This window comes from Myotis lucifugus, unplaced genomic scaffold (assembly GCF_000147115.1).
Source record: "Myotis lucifugus unplaced genomic scaffold, Myoluc2.0 scaffold_742, whole genome shotgun sequence".
NCBI classification, from domain to species: domain Eukaryota; kingdom Metazoa; phylum Chordata; class Mammalia; order Chiroptera; family Vespertilionidae; genus Myotis; species Myotis lucifugus.
The window spans coordinates 127810-148790 of NW_005871790.1; the positions used below are offsets into that span (position 1 = coordinate 127810).

Sequence of the window (20981 nt, forward strand, 5' to 3'; positions counted from 1 at the left end):
CCCTCTTTTCTTGGATAATAAAAATAAACCCACCAAAATGTTGTATACATAAGATACTCTTAAAACAAGAAGGCACAGGCAGTTTGGAAATAAAAGAATGGGCTATATCAGGCAAGTGTGAACCAAAAGCAAGTTAAGAAAGCAATCTTATTGGGTTAAGTATAATTTACAACCCAAATGTGTCAATGAAATAAAGACAAAAATAAACAATAGAGCAACAGGATATAATTATCAAAAGTACATATACTTTACCTATCTCAAAGTATGTCAATCAACAACTGACAGAGAGATAAATGAATGAACAACTGTGATTGAAGATTTTAATGTTCACTAGTAAGCAACTGAATAGCCCAAGTAAATACAGTCAACATAGATTTGAAGTTAAATAAAATAATAAGCTCAAGCTATTATACATATACATACATGTATACATATATACCCATATCAAAAGATAGTACCTATTTAAAGAAAAATAAGGCATTTACAAAAATAGACCACATATGATTGAAAAAAAGCAACAAGTTCAAAATGTTCAATATCACATAGATGTTATTCTTTGGCCAAAATGAAATAAAAGTAACAAAAAAGTAGTAGCCTAAAATTCTAAATAAACTAAATGACATATCACTAAATTACCCTGGGGTAGAATTAAAACAATAAAGGCAATTCAGAAATACTTTGAAAAATTACAATGGGAATAGCATTAAAAAATTATAGGACACAGCTAAATCAGTATTTAAATTAAAACTTTTATTTTTTTTAATCAATCCTCACCTGAGAACATGCTTAGAGAGGGAGAGGGAGAGGGAGAGGGAGAGGGAGAGGGAGAGAGAGAGAGAGAGAGACAGACATCAATTGGTTGCCTACCATACGTGTGCCCTGACCTGGAATCAAACAGGCAACCTTTCCATGCACAGGATTATGCTCAACCAACTAAGCCACTCAAGCTGAGCAAAAACTTTTAACTTCAAATACACTTATATAAAGACTGAAATGTTAAAAAGAGCAGAGCATTTGCCTCAAGAAAATATGGGGGTGGGGGAGGCAACAGAAGGAAACTCAGAGAATTTTAAAGTAAAAAAATAAACACAGAAATCTATGCAGATTAAAAACAACAACAATAAGCATTAACAAAACTAAAAGCTGGTCCTTTGAAAAGATTAATTAGCTAGACAAATCTTCCTAAATAGATTCATCAAGGAAAAAAAGAGGAAATATGCAAATAAAATACAGAAACAAAAATTCTTAAAAATAATTATTGACATGAGATTTAAAAATAATAAATTCCTAGATATAAATTCCAAAAATGGCTTAAGGAGTAAAAAACTCCGAAAGACCAGTAAGTGTTAATAACACTGAACCCCGTCAGAGCTCTAGCGCCAGCTACAGGCCACTTTTCTTCTTTCCTCATGGAAACAGCTCCCCTGAGCCCTGGAGGGAACAGTAAATGACGCTGTCAGCCTAGGAGAGGGCCCTGGACCCAGCCTGGACTTTCCAAATGCCCTATTTTGCACACTGGGATCAGTCTAGGGGTGGAAAATAAAGCTCAAAGTCCTTTTTGTGGACTGATGTGAACAATGAGGAAAAGTGAGTCTCTTTCCTTCTGGTATCAAATAAGTAGTTAGAACCCAGTAACCGGGAGCTACAGTGGCCACCTTGGCCCCCGCCATAAAGAAACTAAAGCAGGAAAGCAGAAGAAAGCACAGATAAGAAAGAATTTCAAAAGAGAGACAGAGAGCCCTGGCCAGGTGGCTCAGTTGGTTGGGCATCGTCCGGTGCACCAAAAGGTTGCTGGTTCATTCGATTCCAGGTCAGGGCACATGCCCGGGTTGCAGGCTTGATCCCCAGTGTGGGGTGTGCAGAAGGCAGCCGATCAATGATTCTCTCTCATCATTGATGTTTTCTCTCCCTCTCCCTTCCTCTCTGAAATCAATAAAAATATTTTTTTTTAAGTGAGAGAGACAGATCTGATGACAACTTGGGACCCCTGGATCCAACCAGGCCTGAAGCCCTCTCCACCTTTTAGAACTCTCATTCAAAAGACTCAATAGTCTTTTTTTTCTTTAAAGAAGTTTGAGTTTGGTCTCTGTCACTATAATCAAAAAATAACTGATGAATTAAAAGGTGGGGAAGAGGGAAGGTGCTAGATTTTTAGAGTCCTGAATTTGAATCTCAAGGACAGCTCACATAATCTCCAAGTGCCTCCGTTTTCTCATCTAAAAAAAAAGTAATAATAGTATCCACTCATAGGGTCTTGGTGGAGATTGGGATGGTCCAGGGAAGCAACTGGCTGCTTCTATTCCATCTGAGGTCCCCTTGAAGGCAGGACCACGCCAGACTCATCCCTAGCCTGACCTCAGCAAGTCTTTCTTGACAGGTGCTAGTGCCATCATGCCAATGAAGGGCACCTGTGGCTTCTACGCCAGCTGCCACTGGGCAACCACAAACACTGACGCAACACCAGCCACATTTTTATTTAAAAATAAAATATCAAAGAAGTGAACTTAAAGTTAATCTCGGGTGTTGCTGTGTTACTCAAAATTCCTGGAAAGGCCTCCTATTGGTCAATGACTGGGGGGAGGGGACCACCAGTGATGAAGGCCACTGGCCCCCTCTAACCATTAACCAGCCAGGAAGCTGGCAAACAGGATTTAGCAGCAACTGCCCCTCTGGCTTACTGTACACACCTGAGGACCCAGGACGCAGGACACAGCCAGCAGCTGCAACCTGGACTCTGCAGACGGTGAGTAACAGCTCAAGACACTCCATCCTTTGCTCCTGCCAGACCTCAGAACATAGGACTGCAACTTGCTTATTTGATTTTTTAAATTAGGGCATGAACAGCCAACAGGGATAGGAGGCAGCCCAGGAGAGGGCGTCCTGAATTCTGTGTCTGCCCATAGGAAGTTTGGTTTCCCCTAGCCTCCAGCTTCGTGGGGTTGACACTGAGCCAAGACCCATTCCCATCTGTCTCACAACTAATGCTCCTAAGCCAGACAGCATAAGAGCCCAGAGACCAGTCTGAGAGCTGGCATGGCAGCGCCCTGGGGGGACGCAGGGTCAGGGGGAGAGGGTACCCGCCTGGCATAGCACACACTGTGCCTTCTACAGTGTTGCACACACCTCCTGGCTTGGTGACCTGGGGCCAGGATACTGCAGATAAAACAGCACTATCTGCTTTCCCTCCACGTTAGGAGGCCCCAGGGCTGTACCTGGCCCACAGGGCGTTTGTGAAAGCCAAGGATGCCGTGGGTGCTCACTATGTAGGTCACTTCAGAAATGAGGAACAAGGACATATGTGAACTGAATCATGAATAATATTGACACTGCATTTTCAGAGAGCTTTTTCACTCATCATTCTGTTATCCATAGAGAAAAGCAGAATGGCTGATCACAGGCTCTGAAGTCAGAACACACGGCTTAGAATTTCAGCTCTAACTCCCTGGGCCTCAGTTTTCTTATCTGTACAATGGACCCGGGATGACCCCTTAAGTGAGGTCACATAAGAAAACACTAACAGCTGTGACTATATTCACAACCATCTTGTAGCATCTTAATCCCCATCTGGGAGGAGTAACACAAGAGACAGCAGGAAGAGAAGGAAGCAAGCCCGCCTAACTCACACTGCAGAGAGCCTTTGCCCAAGAGGGGCTCAAAGACAGGTTCAGAGGTGACCGGAGCTAAAGCAAAGATCTCATTGCAGTGTGATGGGGACAGTGACAGAGAGAAGCACAGAGGAAGGGCTTCCTGGAGGAGGTGACCTGGGACCTGAGGGAGTGAGCCAGACTAGGCAGGGAGAGGCTGCACCTACAGAGTGGAGCCATGTGGGGCAAGAATGGGATGGCGCCCTGGCCAGAGCCAGCTCCACAGACACTGGGAGGTGCAATGACCTTCCCTGCCCTGGCCCCTGCAGAGCAGTGAGTCTGGTGTGTGCGGGGAGGAAACCCCTGGGATAGCCAGCCATCGGGCTGTGGCTGAGACTTCCAGGGGCCACATCTGAGGCTGGGAGCAGGGCTGGCTGTCACCAGTGACGAGGTCATGAGGACCCCCTGGGTCACCTTGGTGAAGACCCACCCTGCCTGGAGCCCCGGAGAAGGCCAGCAACTTGTTAATTAAAGGACACTATCAAAAGAGCAAAAAGGCGCCCACAGAATGGGAGAAAGTACTTACAAGTCACATATCCGATAAAGGGTTAATATCCAGAATGCATAAAGAACTCCTAAAACTCAGTACAAAATACAAGAAAGCAACCAACTCAATTCAGAAAATGGGCAAAGAACTTGATAAGTCATAGCAGGTATAATTTATACTTTCAGCTGAGACAATTGAGGCCCAGAGTCCTCCTGAATGGCCCCCAGTCACACAGTCAAAGTGGAAGAACAAACTGGGGCTTGAATGGGTCTCCTGCCTACTGTCCCACCAGCCCCAGTGCCCGGGAGGCCCCACATCATCTAATGAGCATTTCTCACTCTGCAGGCCCAGCATCCTGAACAATGCTGCTCGGCCTGTGCACCTGTCTCCTCTGGCTGTCTACCAGTGGCCTCTGGACTGCTCAGGCTAAGGACTCTGATGCTGACATGAGTGTAAGGAGTCAGCACCGGGACCTGGCTCCAAACAATGTTGACTTTGCCTTTAGCCTGTACAAGCACCTAGTGGCCTCAACCCCCGGCAAGAATGTCTTCATCTCCCCTGTGAGCATTTCCATGGCCTTGGCTATGCTTTCCCTGGGGGCCCGTGGCTACACAAGGGCCCAGCTTCTCCAGGGCCTGGGCTTCAACCTCACTGACACGTCTGAGGCCAAGATCCATCAGGGTTTCCGGCACCTCCATCGCCTCCTCATGGAGTCAGACACCACCTTGGAAATAACCATGGGCAATGCCTTGTTCCTCAACCAGAGCCTGGAGCTGCTAGAGTCCTTTTCCACAGACACCAAGCATTACTATGAGTTGGACACCGTGGTGACAGACCTTCGGGACTGGGCCAGAGCCCACAAGCAAATCAATGAGCACATCAAGAACAAGACACAAGGGAAAATTGTGGACTTGTTCTCCGAGCTGGACAGCCCAGCCATGCTCATCCTGGTCAACTACATCTTCTTCAAAGGTACCCCACCCATCCCATTCTGATGGCACCCCACCTACTACTGCCAAGACCAGTAACAGCTATCAATATTCAGGTGCACTCGTGGGCAAGGCCTTTTGTTTTACAAAACACATGCACGTCTGTGAGTCTCCATCTTCACCATAACCCTACTAGGAAGGTGGAATTACATAACCTTACAAAAAGGTCAGAACGACAACCAGGAGAGTTGAGTGACTTGCCCAAGCTTTTATAGGCTGGTCTGAGGCCCAATCATGTAACCAGGAACAGTCTGGCTACCTCACAGTCTCTAAACATTGGCTAAGATCTGGCTGTGAATCAGGCCCTGGGCCAGGGACTGGAAACAGCAGCCTAGAACCAGACAGACCTCCGGAGCTCTCGGATTGCACCTGAGCTGTCGTATATACATTTCCCAGGTGCTCATAGCCAGCCAAACTTCAGTTCCTCCTCACCCATTTGGAACAGCTTTTCCAAAATCCCTCTTCATAAAAATCACCAGGGAGACTTGTTAACATTATAGATTCCAGATCCCACACCTGACTTACTAAAGCAAGACCTCCACAAGAAAGTCCTAGAATTTGTATTTTTTAACCCTCCTCTAATCATTTTAAAGATCAGAAAATTTGGGGACATATTGTCCTTGAGAATAAAATCTAAACTCCTTAGTTCTCAACCCCCATCGGCCCTCAGGGAATTGGACAATGTCTGGAGATATTTGTGGTTGTCACAATGAGGGGTGGGGTGGGATGTGCTCCTGGCGTCTATTGGAAGGGCGTCTATTGGGAGAGCCTGGGGTGCTGCTAAACACCCTAAAATTCACAAGACAGCCCCACAATGATATCTGCCCCAATGGCTATAGTCCCAAGGTTGAGGAACCCTGGCCCAGCACCATCTGCTTCTTTGCCTCTCCAGTCTCATGCCAACATTTTACCTACACACACACACACACACACACACACACACACACATTGTCTGACCATACTAAATTCCTTTTGTGTGCTTGAGTATGGCTGTCCCTGTACAAGCCTGTATGAGTTTCCTATTGCTGCTGCAACAAATTAATGCAAATATGGCTTAAAACAATGCAATTTATTATATTACAATTCTGAAGGTCAGAAATCCAAAATGAGTCATATTGGGTTACAGTCAAGGTGTTAGTAAGGCATGTTCCTTCTGGAGGTCTTGTTCACACCCCTCTTCCATTTTTAGGGGCCAATCTCAGAAAGGGAGCTAAGCCTCAATCCATTCAAGACTGGAAGATGGAACAGGCCTTAAACCTCTGGGTATTTCCCGTTTATCAGGAAACTCTAGGGGACTGGCGGGGACCTTCCAGGGTGAGGGAAGCTGCTGTGTAACTTGCATAGCGATTACCCCTGGCGCTCAGCTGCCACCACGCTCCTGCTCTTACAGGCCTATCTCCTGCCCTCCCTCTCCCTCTTCTTCCCAGGCACGTGGGCACACCCCTTCGACCTGGCAAGCACCAAAGAGGAGAACTTCTATGTGAATGAGACGACCCTGGTAAAGGTGCCCATGATGTTCCAGTCGAACGAGATCAAGTACCTCAATGACCCGGTGCTCCCCTGCCAGCTGGTGCAGCTGGACTACCTGGGCAACGGCACTGTCTTCTTCATCCTTCCAGACAAGGGGCAGATCGACGTGATCATCAAGGCACTGAGCCGGGACACCATGCAGAGGTGGTCCGATTCCCTGTCCAGTGGGTAAGCCCTCCAGCTGGCTGTGTGAACTTCTGAAGTGGATCTGTTCCCAGAAAGTGGGGTGGGTGGGAAAGGGGTGCACCTGGGCGCCCATGGTGCCCCGGACACACCCTCCGGGGCTCACTGTTTTCCTGTCTGCTGGGTTCCCAGAGGCCATGAGGTTCTCTGACCTCAGGTCACCTTCATACATCTATCCATTGACACTGAGATACTTTGGGGCATTCCACAAAGTGAGGTGCCTGGGAGGTTAATAGCCACCCTTGTGTTATCAAATGTTTGCATCATTTTTTAAAACTGAGTTCACCAGCCTCCCACTTACCCATCTATAACCTTGCTTCCCTGAAACCAAGTACTGCTAGAGATGCCTAAGAGACTACGGTTAGACATGTAATGAAAATGGCCACAGTATCCACCACGGAAGCAACACAAAGCCCATGAATGATTCTTAAGTCACTCAGGGATCTAATTCTTCTTCAATCAATCAGTAAATAAGTAAAAATCAGGACATACAGTAGGTAATAATTGAATAAGGAAAAAGAGAGTGAGGAGTGTCCATCCTGATGGGTTGGTGGTCAGGAGGAGAACCAGTCAATGAATCTCAGGCCCAAGAAAGGGGTGGGCTCAGAGTGCATATTCAGGGAGGCTGGCTGAGCATGTGAGCAATGAATGAAGGAACGAAAGAACAAATGAATTAATTTTCCCCCAGGCACTTCTGAGCTAGAGGACAATCACAGTTATGGTCAAACATGTGCCCAGCCCTAATCTTCACCTTAGAGGAGGCAGATGTTTTTGAACATGACCCTAACTCTTAGGAGATCTGAATTCTGTCTGTACACAAGCAAACACCAACCAACAAGGGACCTGGTGGTGGGTGGGGTGGTGCAGACTCAAAGAGCAGAGGGCATGCAGGGAAGGGAGCAGCACTTGGATCTGGAGTAGCTCAGGAAGGTTCATGGAGCAGGTGTCATTCCTTTCATTCCCTCAGTCACTCACTTATTCACCTAACAGTCATAAATGGAAGCACCTACTATGTACCACGCACTAGGCTAAGCAGAAGGGATAGAATGGTGAATAAGACACAGTGCAGACTTCAAAGACATGCACTCCAAAGCAGAAAACAGATTCTGGTGGAATTTACAGTGGACAGTGACAGAAGCTCTGCCCAAGGGAGAGAGGGAAGGTGATGTGTGCAATGCCGGGGGGTGGGGGAATGAGGGGGAGGTCCCTGACTGGACCCAGGGCCCTGGGGAAGGAGAGGCAGAACAGACTGCTTTGGCTTTGAACTGTGTATTAAGCCTAGGTGAAAGTTCAACCAGCAGGAAGTGGCCCCTAGAGCATGAGTGGAAGAGGGAATGGCACCAAGTCAAGGAGGCTGTGCCCAGGGCCCCAGCCAAGCTGGGCAGCAGCAGCAAAGAATAAGAACAATTCAACTCAGATGAACTTAGCAATCCAAGACTTTGCAGATACAGAATCTAGAAAGAAGCTCTTCTACTTTATTACATACTAGAGGCCCGATGCACGAAAGTTGTGCAAGGGGCTCGGCCCCCGCCACCATGGAAGGTTGTCCGGAAGGATGTCCGGAAGGCCATCTGGTCTAATTAACATATTATGCTTTTATTATTATAGATGTAGGTTTTGGGCTTTATGCTCTCGAGTTGCGTTTACTTTGAATGCTCCCCTCCACTGTCCGCTGCTGGGGCTCCTGGAAAGGTTATCCAGTTCCATGAATGGACATAGAGGTGCCTGGGAGTTTGACCTCACTCCTGAAGGGACTCAGGGTCTAGTCAGGTCTGGGATTCAGAGAGACCCCCTATGGCTACATGGGGGACACAGAAGGCATTCTTATAGAGTCCTGAAACCAAACATACCTGCCCTGAGTGTGTGAGGTTGTGTGTGTGTGTGTGGGGGGGGTAGTATGTGGAGGTGGGTATGTTCATGTGAGCCTGTGTTTGGGTGATGGTAGATAGGGACCCATTTGCCAGCTCTTCACCATTTCAACTGTCCCATCCCCACCTCCATTCAGGTACAATGCCACCAGGTGCTAATGACACACCCGGATTCTAACGAATTCTGGACCCTAATGTGTTGCAAATGAGATCGGTAATCTTTCTCTTTACACCAAAAGTAATCTCTTTACTAAACTACTTTAAATTACCATTCATTAATAACACATGCCACTTTCTTCTAAATCCTTATTAAAATAAAGATCCAAGGTGAAGTTTTGCGCCTTTAGCCCTCATATGTGACTGGGCATGAACAATTCTCTACTCCATCCAAACGGAGCCTGCCCAGTCCCAGAAGACAGACCCTCTGGTTCCTCACACCCGTGCTTTTGTGACCCTTCCCCCACCTACCTTCCCAGCATCACCTCGACGCTCACGCTCCCCAGTCTCCCCAGAGCACCGAGCCCCCACCTTCAGGTCCAGCTTGCACCCACCTCCCGCGGAAGCCTCCACCCCACTCAGAACTCGCACACTCTTTCCTCCCTGTCCCCTTGTCCCGCTGTCAAGGCAGATTGCTTTGGCTTTGAACTGTGTATTGAGTCTCACTTACCCCCGCTGCACTGTGTCACACGGGCAGCTCTCCAGGGGCGAGGAGATGGGGCCTGGAGGCAGCTGGTCCTGGTGCTTCCGGGGTGTCACTGGGAGAACCCTCGGCCTCTCCGGACTTTCAGTCTCAGTCTGGACACTGATGGTAGCGTGAGCGCGTGTGGACTGGCCGAGGGCCAGGAGGTAAAGAAGGTCGCCAGCCCGGCATCGGTCCATCCCCCTTACTTTCCGTTGCCATTTCCCAGAGGAGAGTTTCCACATCCCGCTCACCGCGATGCCTCCTCATCGCCGGGAGGGATGTTCAAGTGCTCAGGGCTGCTGGCAGCCTCCGGGACTCCCAGGGCTGTTGGCTCAGTGCACAGAGGTGCTGCCTCCCCGCCTGCGGTGGAGCCCATGTCGTTTCGCTGATGCCCCTCAGACTCAGGCTTTCAGGGACCTTCTCACTCTCTGGAGAACAGGACAAGGAAGAAATATTTAAAAGAAATTAATACCTTGGTAGGTGAAAATGTTTAGCATCCCACGCCCAACATGATTCCACCTAACTTTCTAGAAACCCCACTGGCTTTATTCAATGAGAACTGCTGGCCGAATCTCGGAATTCTCACAGAACCGACCTCAGAGCAGAAGGGCCAGGGCACAGAGAGGGCTCACCATGGCTCTGCCACACAGCCTTAGTGGCACAGCTGTGGCCAGGACCCCTGTCCCTGTCCCTGCCCCTTTCCCCAAAGAACCTGTCCAGCTGAGAGGCAGGGTCCGGAGGGATCACAGGAAGTCTGGCTGGCCAAGCCCAGCCCTGGGAAAATCCAACCCCGTCTGCTTACCCCCGAGCAGCCCGGTGGACCTGTACATCCCGAAGGTCTCCATCTCAGGAGCCTATGACCTTGGGGGCCTCCTGGAGGACATGGGCATTGCAGACCTGCTCACCAACCAGGCAAACTTCTCAGGCATCACTCAAGAAGCCCAGCTGAAGGTGTCAAAGGTAAGTGTCTCTAGAGCCTTCCCCCCAACAAAAACAATGCACAATATAAATAATAATCAGAGGCATGGAGCCCACTCATGAATAGGCCCAGAGCCCCAGGCTGAGAGCCCCGGCCTTGTCCGTCCCAACAGGTGATCCACAAGGCCACGCTGCAACTCGATGAGAAGGGGGTGGAGGAAGCTGCCCCAACCAGAGTCTCCCGAAACGAGGCGTCCGAGCCTCTCACCATTCACTTCAACCGGCCCTTCATCATCATGATCTTCGACCACTTCACATGGAGCAGCCTCTTCCTGGTCAAGGTTGTGAATCCAACCTAAGCGTCCACCTTCCCCAGAGCCACCACAGAAAGGACACGTGAGGAGGGAGGGCCCCAGTCCTCTCCAGGTTCTCCTCTGAAATACCTGGCATTGTGACTGACGACAGGGTATTGAAGGAGAAAGGTGGGGCACCTGACAGAATCTGAATCATAGCCACATAGTGTAGTCACGTGATTTTGTTTTTTGATCCTTGAACTATGGTTAAGTAATCATATGCGGCAACTGGGGGAAGGGTATATGGAAGCACTATTACTTTTGGAAATTGTGTAAGTTTGAAATTCTTTCTAAATAAAAACTTTAAAAAGAAATAGTGTAAGCCAAAACACAACAGGAAGACATTTTCAAAGTGCTAGGGGGGAAATGTCATTATCTTTCAAAAAGAAAAAACAAGTCTTCAAAAATGAAGGCAAAGTATTTTTTTAAGATAAACAAAAGCTGAGAAAGTTTATCAGCTTCACTAAAGAAATTTTTTAAGTAGTTTTTAGGCAGAAAAAAAGATGACTCAAGTTGGAAACCTGGACCTATACGAAAGAATGAAGAACACTGGAAAGGGCAAATACTTATGTGGATAAAACAAAACATCTTAAAAACATCTTTAAAGTATAATTACTGCTTAAAGCAGAGAAAGTTATCAATGAATGTGTTGCTTCTCACCTCTTAATCCTCCCTTCATTGCTGCTCTGCAAAAATGAATCTGGGCCTTTTAAATATTTTTGTGTTGCCTGCTGGGCATGATGCTAAACTTTGTCAGTAGAGGGCTGATAGAGCAACATTGAGAAAGAGAGGCCTTACCCTCCTGGTTAAGGGCAAAGGGTATTAAATGAGATAAAAGAACTGAACTGACTGACTGATGAACAGATAGACGTATAAATAGACGTAATAGATATGATAGATAAATAGATAAAAGATAAATAGAAGACAGCTAAACAGACGGATAGGGCATATATCTTGAAAAATAAGAAATGAAGGGGACTTCCTTAAATATACTACTTATCCCATATATACCTGAACCTGAATCCTAAAGCCCTAAAGCCATTGTATTACTTAGTAAGAAAACATGAGTATTCCCACTAAGGTCAAGAGTAAGACAAGGCCGCCCGTTACATCTACTACCATTTGCATTGTCCTGGAGGGATTAGACTGTGTAATTAGAAAGAGAAAGCAAAGGTGCAGATGGCATTTAATATACTTGCTTAGCCCTAGCACAACAATGATTAAACAAACTCAAACAATGAAAGAATTCAGCCTAATCTAAGGAAAAGGAATTCACATGCATAAACAGACCTTCATACACACAAGTAACAACCAGTTAAGACATGTACTGGAAGAGAAAACCCAACAGCAACCAAAAAGATAAACATCTACACTAATAAAAGAGAAACATGGTAATTGGCGTACGACCGCTACCCTTCCCATAGGCTAATCAGCGTATCCTTATGCAAATTAACTGTCAGCCAAGATGGCGGCCGGCAGCCATGCACTGAAGCGAACAGGGAGGCTTGCTTCCTCCAGGGACTGCAGACTCCAACGTTCCCCGCCTCACTTGCCGGACTCTCAACTGCAACTCTAAGCAACTATTACTATGTTGCAAATAAGAAGCTAAACAAAACCGGCTGTCAGTCAGCCCCGGACCGCAACATTGTATCCATGTTTTCAGCAGCGAGGCCTCAGAGCTAAAGCTGGCCCAGAATAAAAAAAAAAAAAAAAGAAAACAAGGAGCAGTTGGAAGCTTTTAGTCAACTGCCAGCGGGAAAACAGCCCTCAGCCCCTCAGCCAGCCTGGCCAGGCACCCCAGTGGGGACCCCCACCCTGATCCAGGACACCCTTCAGGGCAAACCAGCCAGCCCCTACCCGTGCACCAGGCCTCTATTCTATATAGTAAAAGGGTAATATGCCTCCCGGTACCGGGATCAGCGGAGCAGCGAGGCTCCCGGCACCGGGATCAGCGGAGCAGCGAGGCTCCCGGCACCGGGATCAGCGTGACAGGGGGCAGCGCCCAAACCCCCTGATCAGCCCTGCTCTGTGCCTGATAGGGGGGGAGCTCCCCAATCCCCCGATTGCCCTGCGGCTCTGTGTGTGACAGGGTGCAGCGTACCAACCCCCTGATCGGCCCTGCTCTGTGTGTGACAGGGTGCGGTGCCCCAACCCCCCGCCCCCACGGGCCCTGCTCTGTGTGTGACAGGGTAGAACCATAACCTCTCCATCGGCCCTGCCCTGAGTGTGACAGTGGCGGTGCCCCAACCCCCTGATCGGCCCTGCTCTGTGGGTAATAGAGGGTGGCACCCCAACCCCCCTCCATGGGCCTTGCTCTGTGTGTGACAGGGTAGAGCCATAACCTCCCCATTGGCCCTGCCCTGAGTGTGACAGGGTACAGCGCCCCAACCCCCTGATCCGCCCTGCTCTGTGTGTGACAGGGGGCGGTGCCCCAACTCCGCTATCGGCCCTGCTCTGTGAGTGACAGGGGGCAGCGCCCCAACCCCCTGATCGGCCCTGCTCTGTGAGTGACAGGGAGCAGCGCCCTAAACCCCTGATTGGCCCTGCTCTGTGCGTGACAGGGGGTGGCGCCGCAACCTCCCCATCGACCCTGCCTTGAGTGTGACGGGGGCGGTGCCCCAACCCCCCAATCAGTCTACCCTGAGCGTGACTGAGGGTGGCATTGCAACCTCCCGATCCGCCCTGCTCTGTGCATGACAGGGGGTGGTGCCCCAACTCCCCAATCGGCCCTGCTCTGAGCCTGACCAGGGGCTGCACTTAGGGATTGGGCCTGCCCTCTGCCACCCGGGAGCAGGCCTAAGCCAGCAGGTTGTTATCTCCCGAGGGGTCCCAGACTGTGAGAGGGCACAGGCCGGGCTGGGGGACCCCCCCCCCGAGTGCACAAATTTTTGTGCACCGGGCCTCTAGTCCTATATAATAAAGAGCTAATATGCTAATTAGACCAAACAGCAGAACGACCATCCAGACGACCTTCCAGACGAGGCCAGGGCTGCGAGGGCCGAGCCCCTTGCACAAATTTCATGCATCAGGCCTCTAGTTAGAAATAAACAAGATGTGCACAATCTATGTTCAGAAAATTATAAAATATTTCTTAAAGATGCAATTGAATGAACAAAATAAACTGATGAACAAAATAGATCCAGGGACACAGAAGCATGGAACAGACTATCAAACCTCAGAGGGAAGGTGGGGGGAGTGTGGGTGGCTGGGAAGAGATCAACCAAAGAACTTGTATACATATATGCATAACCCATGGACCCAGACAAAGGGTGGCGAAGGCCTGGGATGAGGGGTGGGGGTGGGCTAGAATAGGTCAATGGCGGGGGGGGGGAGAATTGGACATATGTAATACTTTCAACAATAAAGAGTTTTTTTAAGATGCAAAATTATACTTGAACAAATGGAAAGAAGATTCTTCTTGAATAAGATGCCTCAACATCATCCAGGTGTCAGTTTTCCCCAAGTTAATTTGATCATTTAATGGTATTCCAATAAAAACACTAACAAATTTTTTCTGGAGACAGACAAGATGATACCAAAGTTCATATAAAAAAAATAAACATGCAAGAATAGCCAGGAAAACACTGAAAGGAAAAAGATATGGAAGACAGGGAGCAAGTGAAATGGAAATTTAATATCTGATCCAGAAGGACTTTTAAGTAAGTGGCACTGGAACAACTGAATAGCCATTTGGGAGAGGGAAAGGATAAAATTAGGTCCATTCCTCACTCCATATTCAAGAATAAACTAAGAATCAGAGATCTAAATAGAAGTAAAAAAAAACACACACAACACAAGTACTGGAAGAAAACACACCACACATTTTCTCTATACATTAGGTGTAGGAAAAGGTTTCCTAACCATGCCTCAAAGTACAGGTGAAACTGAAGAAAGAACTGACCAACCTGACTAAATTAAATAAAGAATATTTTTTAATTGCATGCCCAACAATTCATAAGCAAAGTCAGCAGAAATGGAAACTTGAAATAAATATTTGCAATATATGTCACTGGTAGAGCGACAAACCCTAATACATGGTGCTTAAACATATGAACATATGTCCAACTTCGCTTATAATAAAAAATGCAAATTAAAACTATACTGAGATACCACTTCCTATCTACCAGCAGGCAAACATTTGAAAACTTCACAACACACCCTATGGGTTGTGTGGGAACAGTCATTCTCATACAGTGACAGTGGAAATGCAAAAATGCTCGTGAGGAAAGGAATTGGCAACAGTGACTATTCTCGTTCTCCGAGACTGATGTTGCCGATTACCACTAACTAGGTGGTTTGACATTATTTTTCTTTTTTTATCTTAACACATTTTTTTTTAAATTTCAGACAGTAAGGGAGAGATAGAAACATCAATGATGAGAATCATGGATCAGCTGCCTCCTGGGTGCTCCCTATGGGGGACTGAGCAGCAACCCAGGCACGCGCCCTGACCGAGAATCCAACCCTGACCTCCTGGTTCACAGGTCGGCGCTCCACCACTAAGCCACGCTGGCTGGCCACAAACTAGGAGAAATAAGTTCTTGCACAGTTTTGGGGGACTAAGGTCAGAGGTCAAGGTGTTTGCAGGGCTGGCTCCTTCTGGATGCTGGGAGTGAATCCATTGAGTCTCCCAGCTGGGTGGCCGCCAGCAGACCGTGGGGTGCAGGGCTTGGAAGCACACGCCCATCCCTGCGTGGCGGTCTTCTCGTGGCCTGGTCTTCTCGTGGCCTGGTCTTCTCGGTCTGCGCCTCCAATCTCCCTCTGCCTTTCTTTCCCAAGGAGTGAGGTGCACCCCAAACCCAGAGCCATCCTCTCTCCAGATCCTCGCCTTACTTACATCTGCAAAGATCCCCTTTTCTTTCTTTTTTTAAATGTTTTTCTTGATTTTTAAAAAAATATATTTTATTGATTTTTTACAGAGAGGAAGGGAGAGAGATAGAGAGTTAGAAACATCGATCAGCTGCCTCCTGCACACCCCCCACTGGGGATGTGCCCGCAACCCAGGTACATGCCCTTGACCGGAATCGAACCTGGGACCCTTCAGTCCGCAGGCCGACGCTCTATCCACTGAGCCAAACCGGTTTCGGCTTTTATTGATTTTTTGAGAGAGGAAGGGAGAGGGGGAGATGTTGGGGTCCAACCCCAACGGGTCCAGGGATCCCCAAAGGTGTGGACGGAGTCGGCGAAGAATGAATGGCACGGAAACTGGGTTCAGTTCATCAGCATAGCGAGGTTCTCCCTCCAGGATTGTTGGGGTCCACCCCTAGGTAAATCCCCCTGCACTCGGGACGGATAGGACTCCACCGACTCCGTCCACACCTTTGGGAACCCCTGGAATAGGATTCCCCTAGGTAAGCCCCCCCACACTCGGGACGGATAGGACTCCACCGTAGGAAGAAGGTGGATAGTCTTCGCCGACTCCGTCCACACCTTTGGGAACCCCTCGAACAGGATTCCCCTAGGTAAGCCCCCCCCCCATTGAGAACCCCCACACTTGGGATGGATAGGACTCCACCAGGGTGCTACAGACCCCCCTATAGAGGATAAATAGGGTAAGAAGGTGGATAGTACAGAATTTAGATTGAGAAGATGTGCCATACTGAGTCCAAAGAAAGAAGACTCTGTATAGATCTTTAAATTGAGAAGATGTGCCATACTGAGTCTAAAGAAAAAAGACTCCGTATTGATCTTTTAATACATATGCTTGCTAGCAGAGGAGTTAAGGTTACGCCCAGTCAGATGGAATGTTTTATACAAGAAGTGTGTCCATGCTTTTCTGAGGAAGGAAAGGTGCCGGAAAGGTAAATGTAGAGGCATGGGAGAAGGTAGGCCAAAGGAGCCTTATCCTTAACCCCACTGCAGCCTTTCCATCCCGGAAAAGTGCAGGATTGGAAAGCTCTCCCTGGGGTGATAGATCAGGACTCAGGTAATAGCGGAAAGTGCCAATCCTATTCTTAAAATGGATACAAGAGAGCATTTGGGGTTTTTCTTTTTAATGCCTGCCTTGGATTGAGTAAATGCATTGCGTGCGTCACCACAATGGACCCAGAGAAGCTCCTTGTCTCATCGTTCCAAAGACTTAGAGTTGCCCCGATGACAGAAAAGCGGAAAAAAGAAGAAAAGGAAGGCTATGCAAGGGACTGAGGTGCCAACATAGGGTCAGCTGAAGAAGTTAACAACTAGGCCCAACAGATGGTAGAAAATCAAGAAGTGGAAGCTACTCTCTCAGCCATGTCCGAGGACTCTGAGTAAATCAGCAAAAGAAACTTTCATTTAGCAGAAACTCACTTATTTCGTCAAATGGAAAGACTTACTTACAGGAGCCTGGAAGGGACCTCATGTACTTTTAACCTGGGGGAGAGGAGATGCTTGTATATTTCCACAGGATACAGACTCACCTGTGTAGATTCCAGGCCGTCTAATCCGACCTTATGTCACACCACCCTCCGTCTCCTCCTCATCCTCCTTCTCCCCGGTATCATCTATATCAGCCGACCCAGAGGGCACAGCTGACTCCTCCCCGGACACCTACACCACCATCAAGCACGGCCCTGATGGACCCTTTCATGCAGCCCTTCAACTCGCTGACGCTTCTGGAAGCCTGTCGCCAATGACGCTGCCCGCTAGCCAGATCAACAAGGACAACCAAACCACCGACTTGAGGACAGCTGAAATCCCTTGACTGAAGAGACCAGCAACCTTCTACAGAAACAAGGCTCCTTGTGCGCTCCATCCACTATGTTTACAGCTATGCTCACTGTCATTGCTTGCCAGTCTTCTTCCGAGTCTTAAACAGCCCAATCTGAGAGGTGGCCACTGATTTGCATGCGCTATCATTTAAAAAATAAAAAAGGGGGAATTTGCCGGGAGCCGGTCCATCCTTGCTGCAGAGAAGAAACATCTGCACAGCATATGTTTCAAGGTACCTGACATATATGGCATACTGTTCTTAATGTTTGCTCTCCTTAGTGCCATGTGTTTTAACCAAGGTCACCTCTCTGAGAAAGGTTGTTTCCCCAGGTGGGGATCTTTCCCTGAGGTTAGGGAGGGGATACAATCCCTTAATTAAGTGCCAGGCGGGTAGTTAAGCTACATAATCTTTACTCCCTGGAATGGAGATAAGAAACGCCCTAACCTTTGTAATAGAAATTGACAGGATTAAAATCGGCTGGTATAAATACGGATGTAACAAGACAATAAACATCAGATCATCACATCCTCATCACATCCTCATCAGTTCCTAACCAGAACCTAGCCAGAGAACATGGCAAAAGATCCTGGACAGAACCTGGCTACAGAACTTCACTGGAGAACCTAGACAGAACATGGCAGGAGAACTTGGAGAAGCTGGATGGAGAACCTAGCGAAAGAACATAGCACCAGAACTTCGTTGGAGATCCTGGAGAACCTGGCTGGAGAACCTAGCAAGAGAACCTGTACACAGAACTTGGCTGGAGATCTTGGACAGAACTTGGCTGGAGATCCTGGAGGGAGAACCTCGCTATGCTGATGAACTGAACCCTGTCTCCATGTCATTCATTCTTCGCCGACTCCGTCCACACCTTTGGGGATCCCTAGACCCGTTGGGGTTGGACCCCAACACAGGATCTCCAGCAAAGTTCTGGCTAGGATCTCCAGCGAAGTTCTGGTCAGGATCTCCAACAAAGTTCTGGTGCCATGTTCTCTCGCTAGGTTCTCCAGCCAGGTTCTCCAGGTTCTCCAGCCAGGTTCAGTCACCAGGTTCTTTAGCCAGGTCCTATCCGGGTTCTTTTGCCATGTTCTGTCTAGGTTCTCCAGTGAAGTTCTGTAGCCAGGTTCTGTCCAGGATCTTTTGCCATGTTCTCTGGCTAGGTTCTGGTTAGGATCTGATGAGGATCTGATGAGGTTGTGATGAGGCTCTGATGAGGATCTGATGATTATTGTCTTGTTACATCCGTATTTATACCAGCCGATTTTAATCCTGTCAATTTCTATTACAAAGGTTAGGGCGTTTCTTATCTCCATTCCAGGGAGTAAAGATTATGTAGCTTAACTACCCGCCTGGTACTTAATTAAGGGGTTGTATCCCCTCCCTAACCTCAGGGAAAAATCCCCACCTGGGGAAACAACCTTTCTCGGAGAGGTGACCTTGGTTAAAACACATGGCACTAAGGAGAGCAAACATATTAAGAACAATATGCTATATATGCCAGGTCCCTTGAAACATATGCTGTGCAGATGTTTCTTTCCTGCAGCAACTGTGTCAAGCAGCAAGGATGGAACGGCTTCCGGCAGGGAGAGAGAAACATGGATGAGAGTCATCCATCTGCTGCCTCCTGCACGCCCCCTACTGGGCACTGGGTCCGCACCCCCGGCAGGACCGAGAGGCCAACCCCACCGCCTCTCTGTGCGGCCAGGTGGCCCCTTTTCTAAATAATGTCGCATTCACAGGACCAGGAGTTAGGACTCAGGCCTATCTTTGGGGGGTGGGAGGGGAAGGACTACTCTTGAACCAAACAAATATAACAAAATTACAGATATATTACTTTTTGACCCAGAAATCCCACTGTTAGGAATGTGGCCTAAAGACACACCTCCAACTCCTTTTAAGAGTAATCTGCTGGGTGTCTCCCTGAGCATCCCTTTCTCTACCCTCCAGGGAGCGCTTCTCATTTCCCTCCTGAGGAACCTTCGGCCTGCGGCCTCCTGGGCCGGGCAGAACCCCGCGCTCCCCCAGGCCACGGAGGACGGCTTCTCGGGGCAGCCCGGGAAGTGATGGACTTGCCTGGGCCATCAGCTGAGCGAGCGGCGCTGGCGACAGAGCAGGCCGGTCCGCAACCCTGTCAGGTGTCACTAGAGCTTGGTGAGGCCAAGGGCCCGACATTTGGCCCCAGGCGCGCATGCGTGCGTGCCTGCGTGTACTGCGTAAGCGTGCGTGCGTGCGTGCGTGCACTGCGTACATGTGCGTGCGTGCACTGCGTACATGTGCGTGCGTGCCTGCGTGCACTGCGTGGGTGGGTGGGCGTGCGTGCGCATGGGCGGGCGCGGGGTGTGCGTGCATGTGTGGTCGGGCAGGCGTGGTGCACGGGTGCGTGCGTGAGTGTGCATGTACGTGCATGTGTGCGTGCGTTGCAAGGGTTTGAGAAGCCGGCTCTTTCCACCTGCCCGAGCTTCCGCCATCGGACCCACGTGGAGCCGACTGGCTGCGGTCCGCCCACTTTTTCCTGAGGCTGATCGTGCCAGTAACGGGCCTTGGCTGCTTTTCATATTTGCTCTAGGAGCCCCGCCCTCGCCGTGTGAGGTGTGAGGTGTGAGGTGGAGGGTGGCCCTCGCCTCCCCGAGGAGTTCCAGGGAGGACGGAGCTGTCCCCCAGTTCACCCCGGTCACCAGAGGCCTTCCTGCCAGCGCTTTCCCGGTCTCGACAGGTGCGTGTGATGCGCCGCAATCGGGAGCAACTGGACTTCAGGGGGCCTGGGCCCGCAGTCCCCTCGGTAACAGTCCAAATCCGGGGCCTGGGCTGGCCCAGAGGTTCATTCTGGCACTAAAATTACACCACAAATGCCACCCAGTAGCCCTTCCGACCAGGTGCCCAGCGGTGCGGGCAGGACTGGTTAAGCCTCCGCCTGGGGGTGGGGATTCCGGCTGCAGCGCTGGATGGATAACCGTGTGCAACACTGATGGCCCCACTGGCCGCGTCTGACGGCATCCCCACGCCTTCCAGGGGAGTGATGCCAGAGCATTTACACGTTCAAAGAAACATTATTTTCTTATACTTCACTTTTATTTCCCCTCCATATTATAGAGCAGTATTTCGCTTTTTTAGAAGATCTGTGGATACGTTCTAGTAACTATAAATTTCACTTCAGGATAGTAAAGGGCACATGAAGTATTTATATTGTAAAAAGGAGGGTCGATGGGGCTTTTTGTCTTAAAAGGCCTCCCCCAGCCTTGACGTTGGACACTTGAGGACTCCAGGCCCTCGATTGGCCAAGTAGTGAGTTGACCTTGAGTTGACCTTGCGTTGCTCATAGCAGGGTACCTGCCTGTCTCTCCCGCTGAACCCAAAGTTCCTTGGAGGTTGGGGGAGCAGGTCTTCATCATCTCTGCCCGGCCCCCACACGTGCCAGCCGGGATGGGGACTCAGGAGGCCCCCCTTCACTGGAGGCCTGGGCGCCTGGGACAACGTCATCCCCTGGGGTTTGCGAAACAGAAGCTGCCCTGGAGGGATTTCCACACTCAGGGTGGGAGGGGCAGGGGGCGGGGGGGGGGGGGCGGGATGTGGGAAGCCTCTCTCAGTGTCTCTGCTTTTCCAGAAACACCAGCATCTCCCGCAGGCCGTTAATCAGTA

The 20981-nt window shown here is 49.2% G+C and overlaps 1 protein-coding gene across 1 annotated transcript; it reads left to right on the plus strand.

The window, feature by feature from the left end:
* Positions 1-4493: 4493 nt before the first annotated feature.
* On the plus strand, positions 4494-10660 carry SERPINA6 (serpin family A member 6). The gene is made up of 4 exons (XM_023746850.1): positions 4494-5103; positions 6548-6818; positions 10196-10343; positions 10475-10660. The coding sequence occupies exons 1-4, from the start codon at positions 4494-4496 to the stop codon at positions 10658-10660; spliced, it is 1215 nt and encodes a 404-aa protein (XP_023602618.1).
* Positions 10661-20981: the final 10321 nt, after the last annotated feature.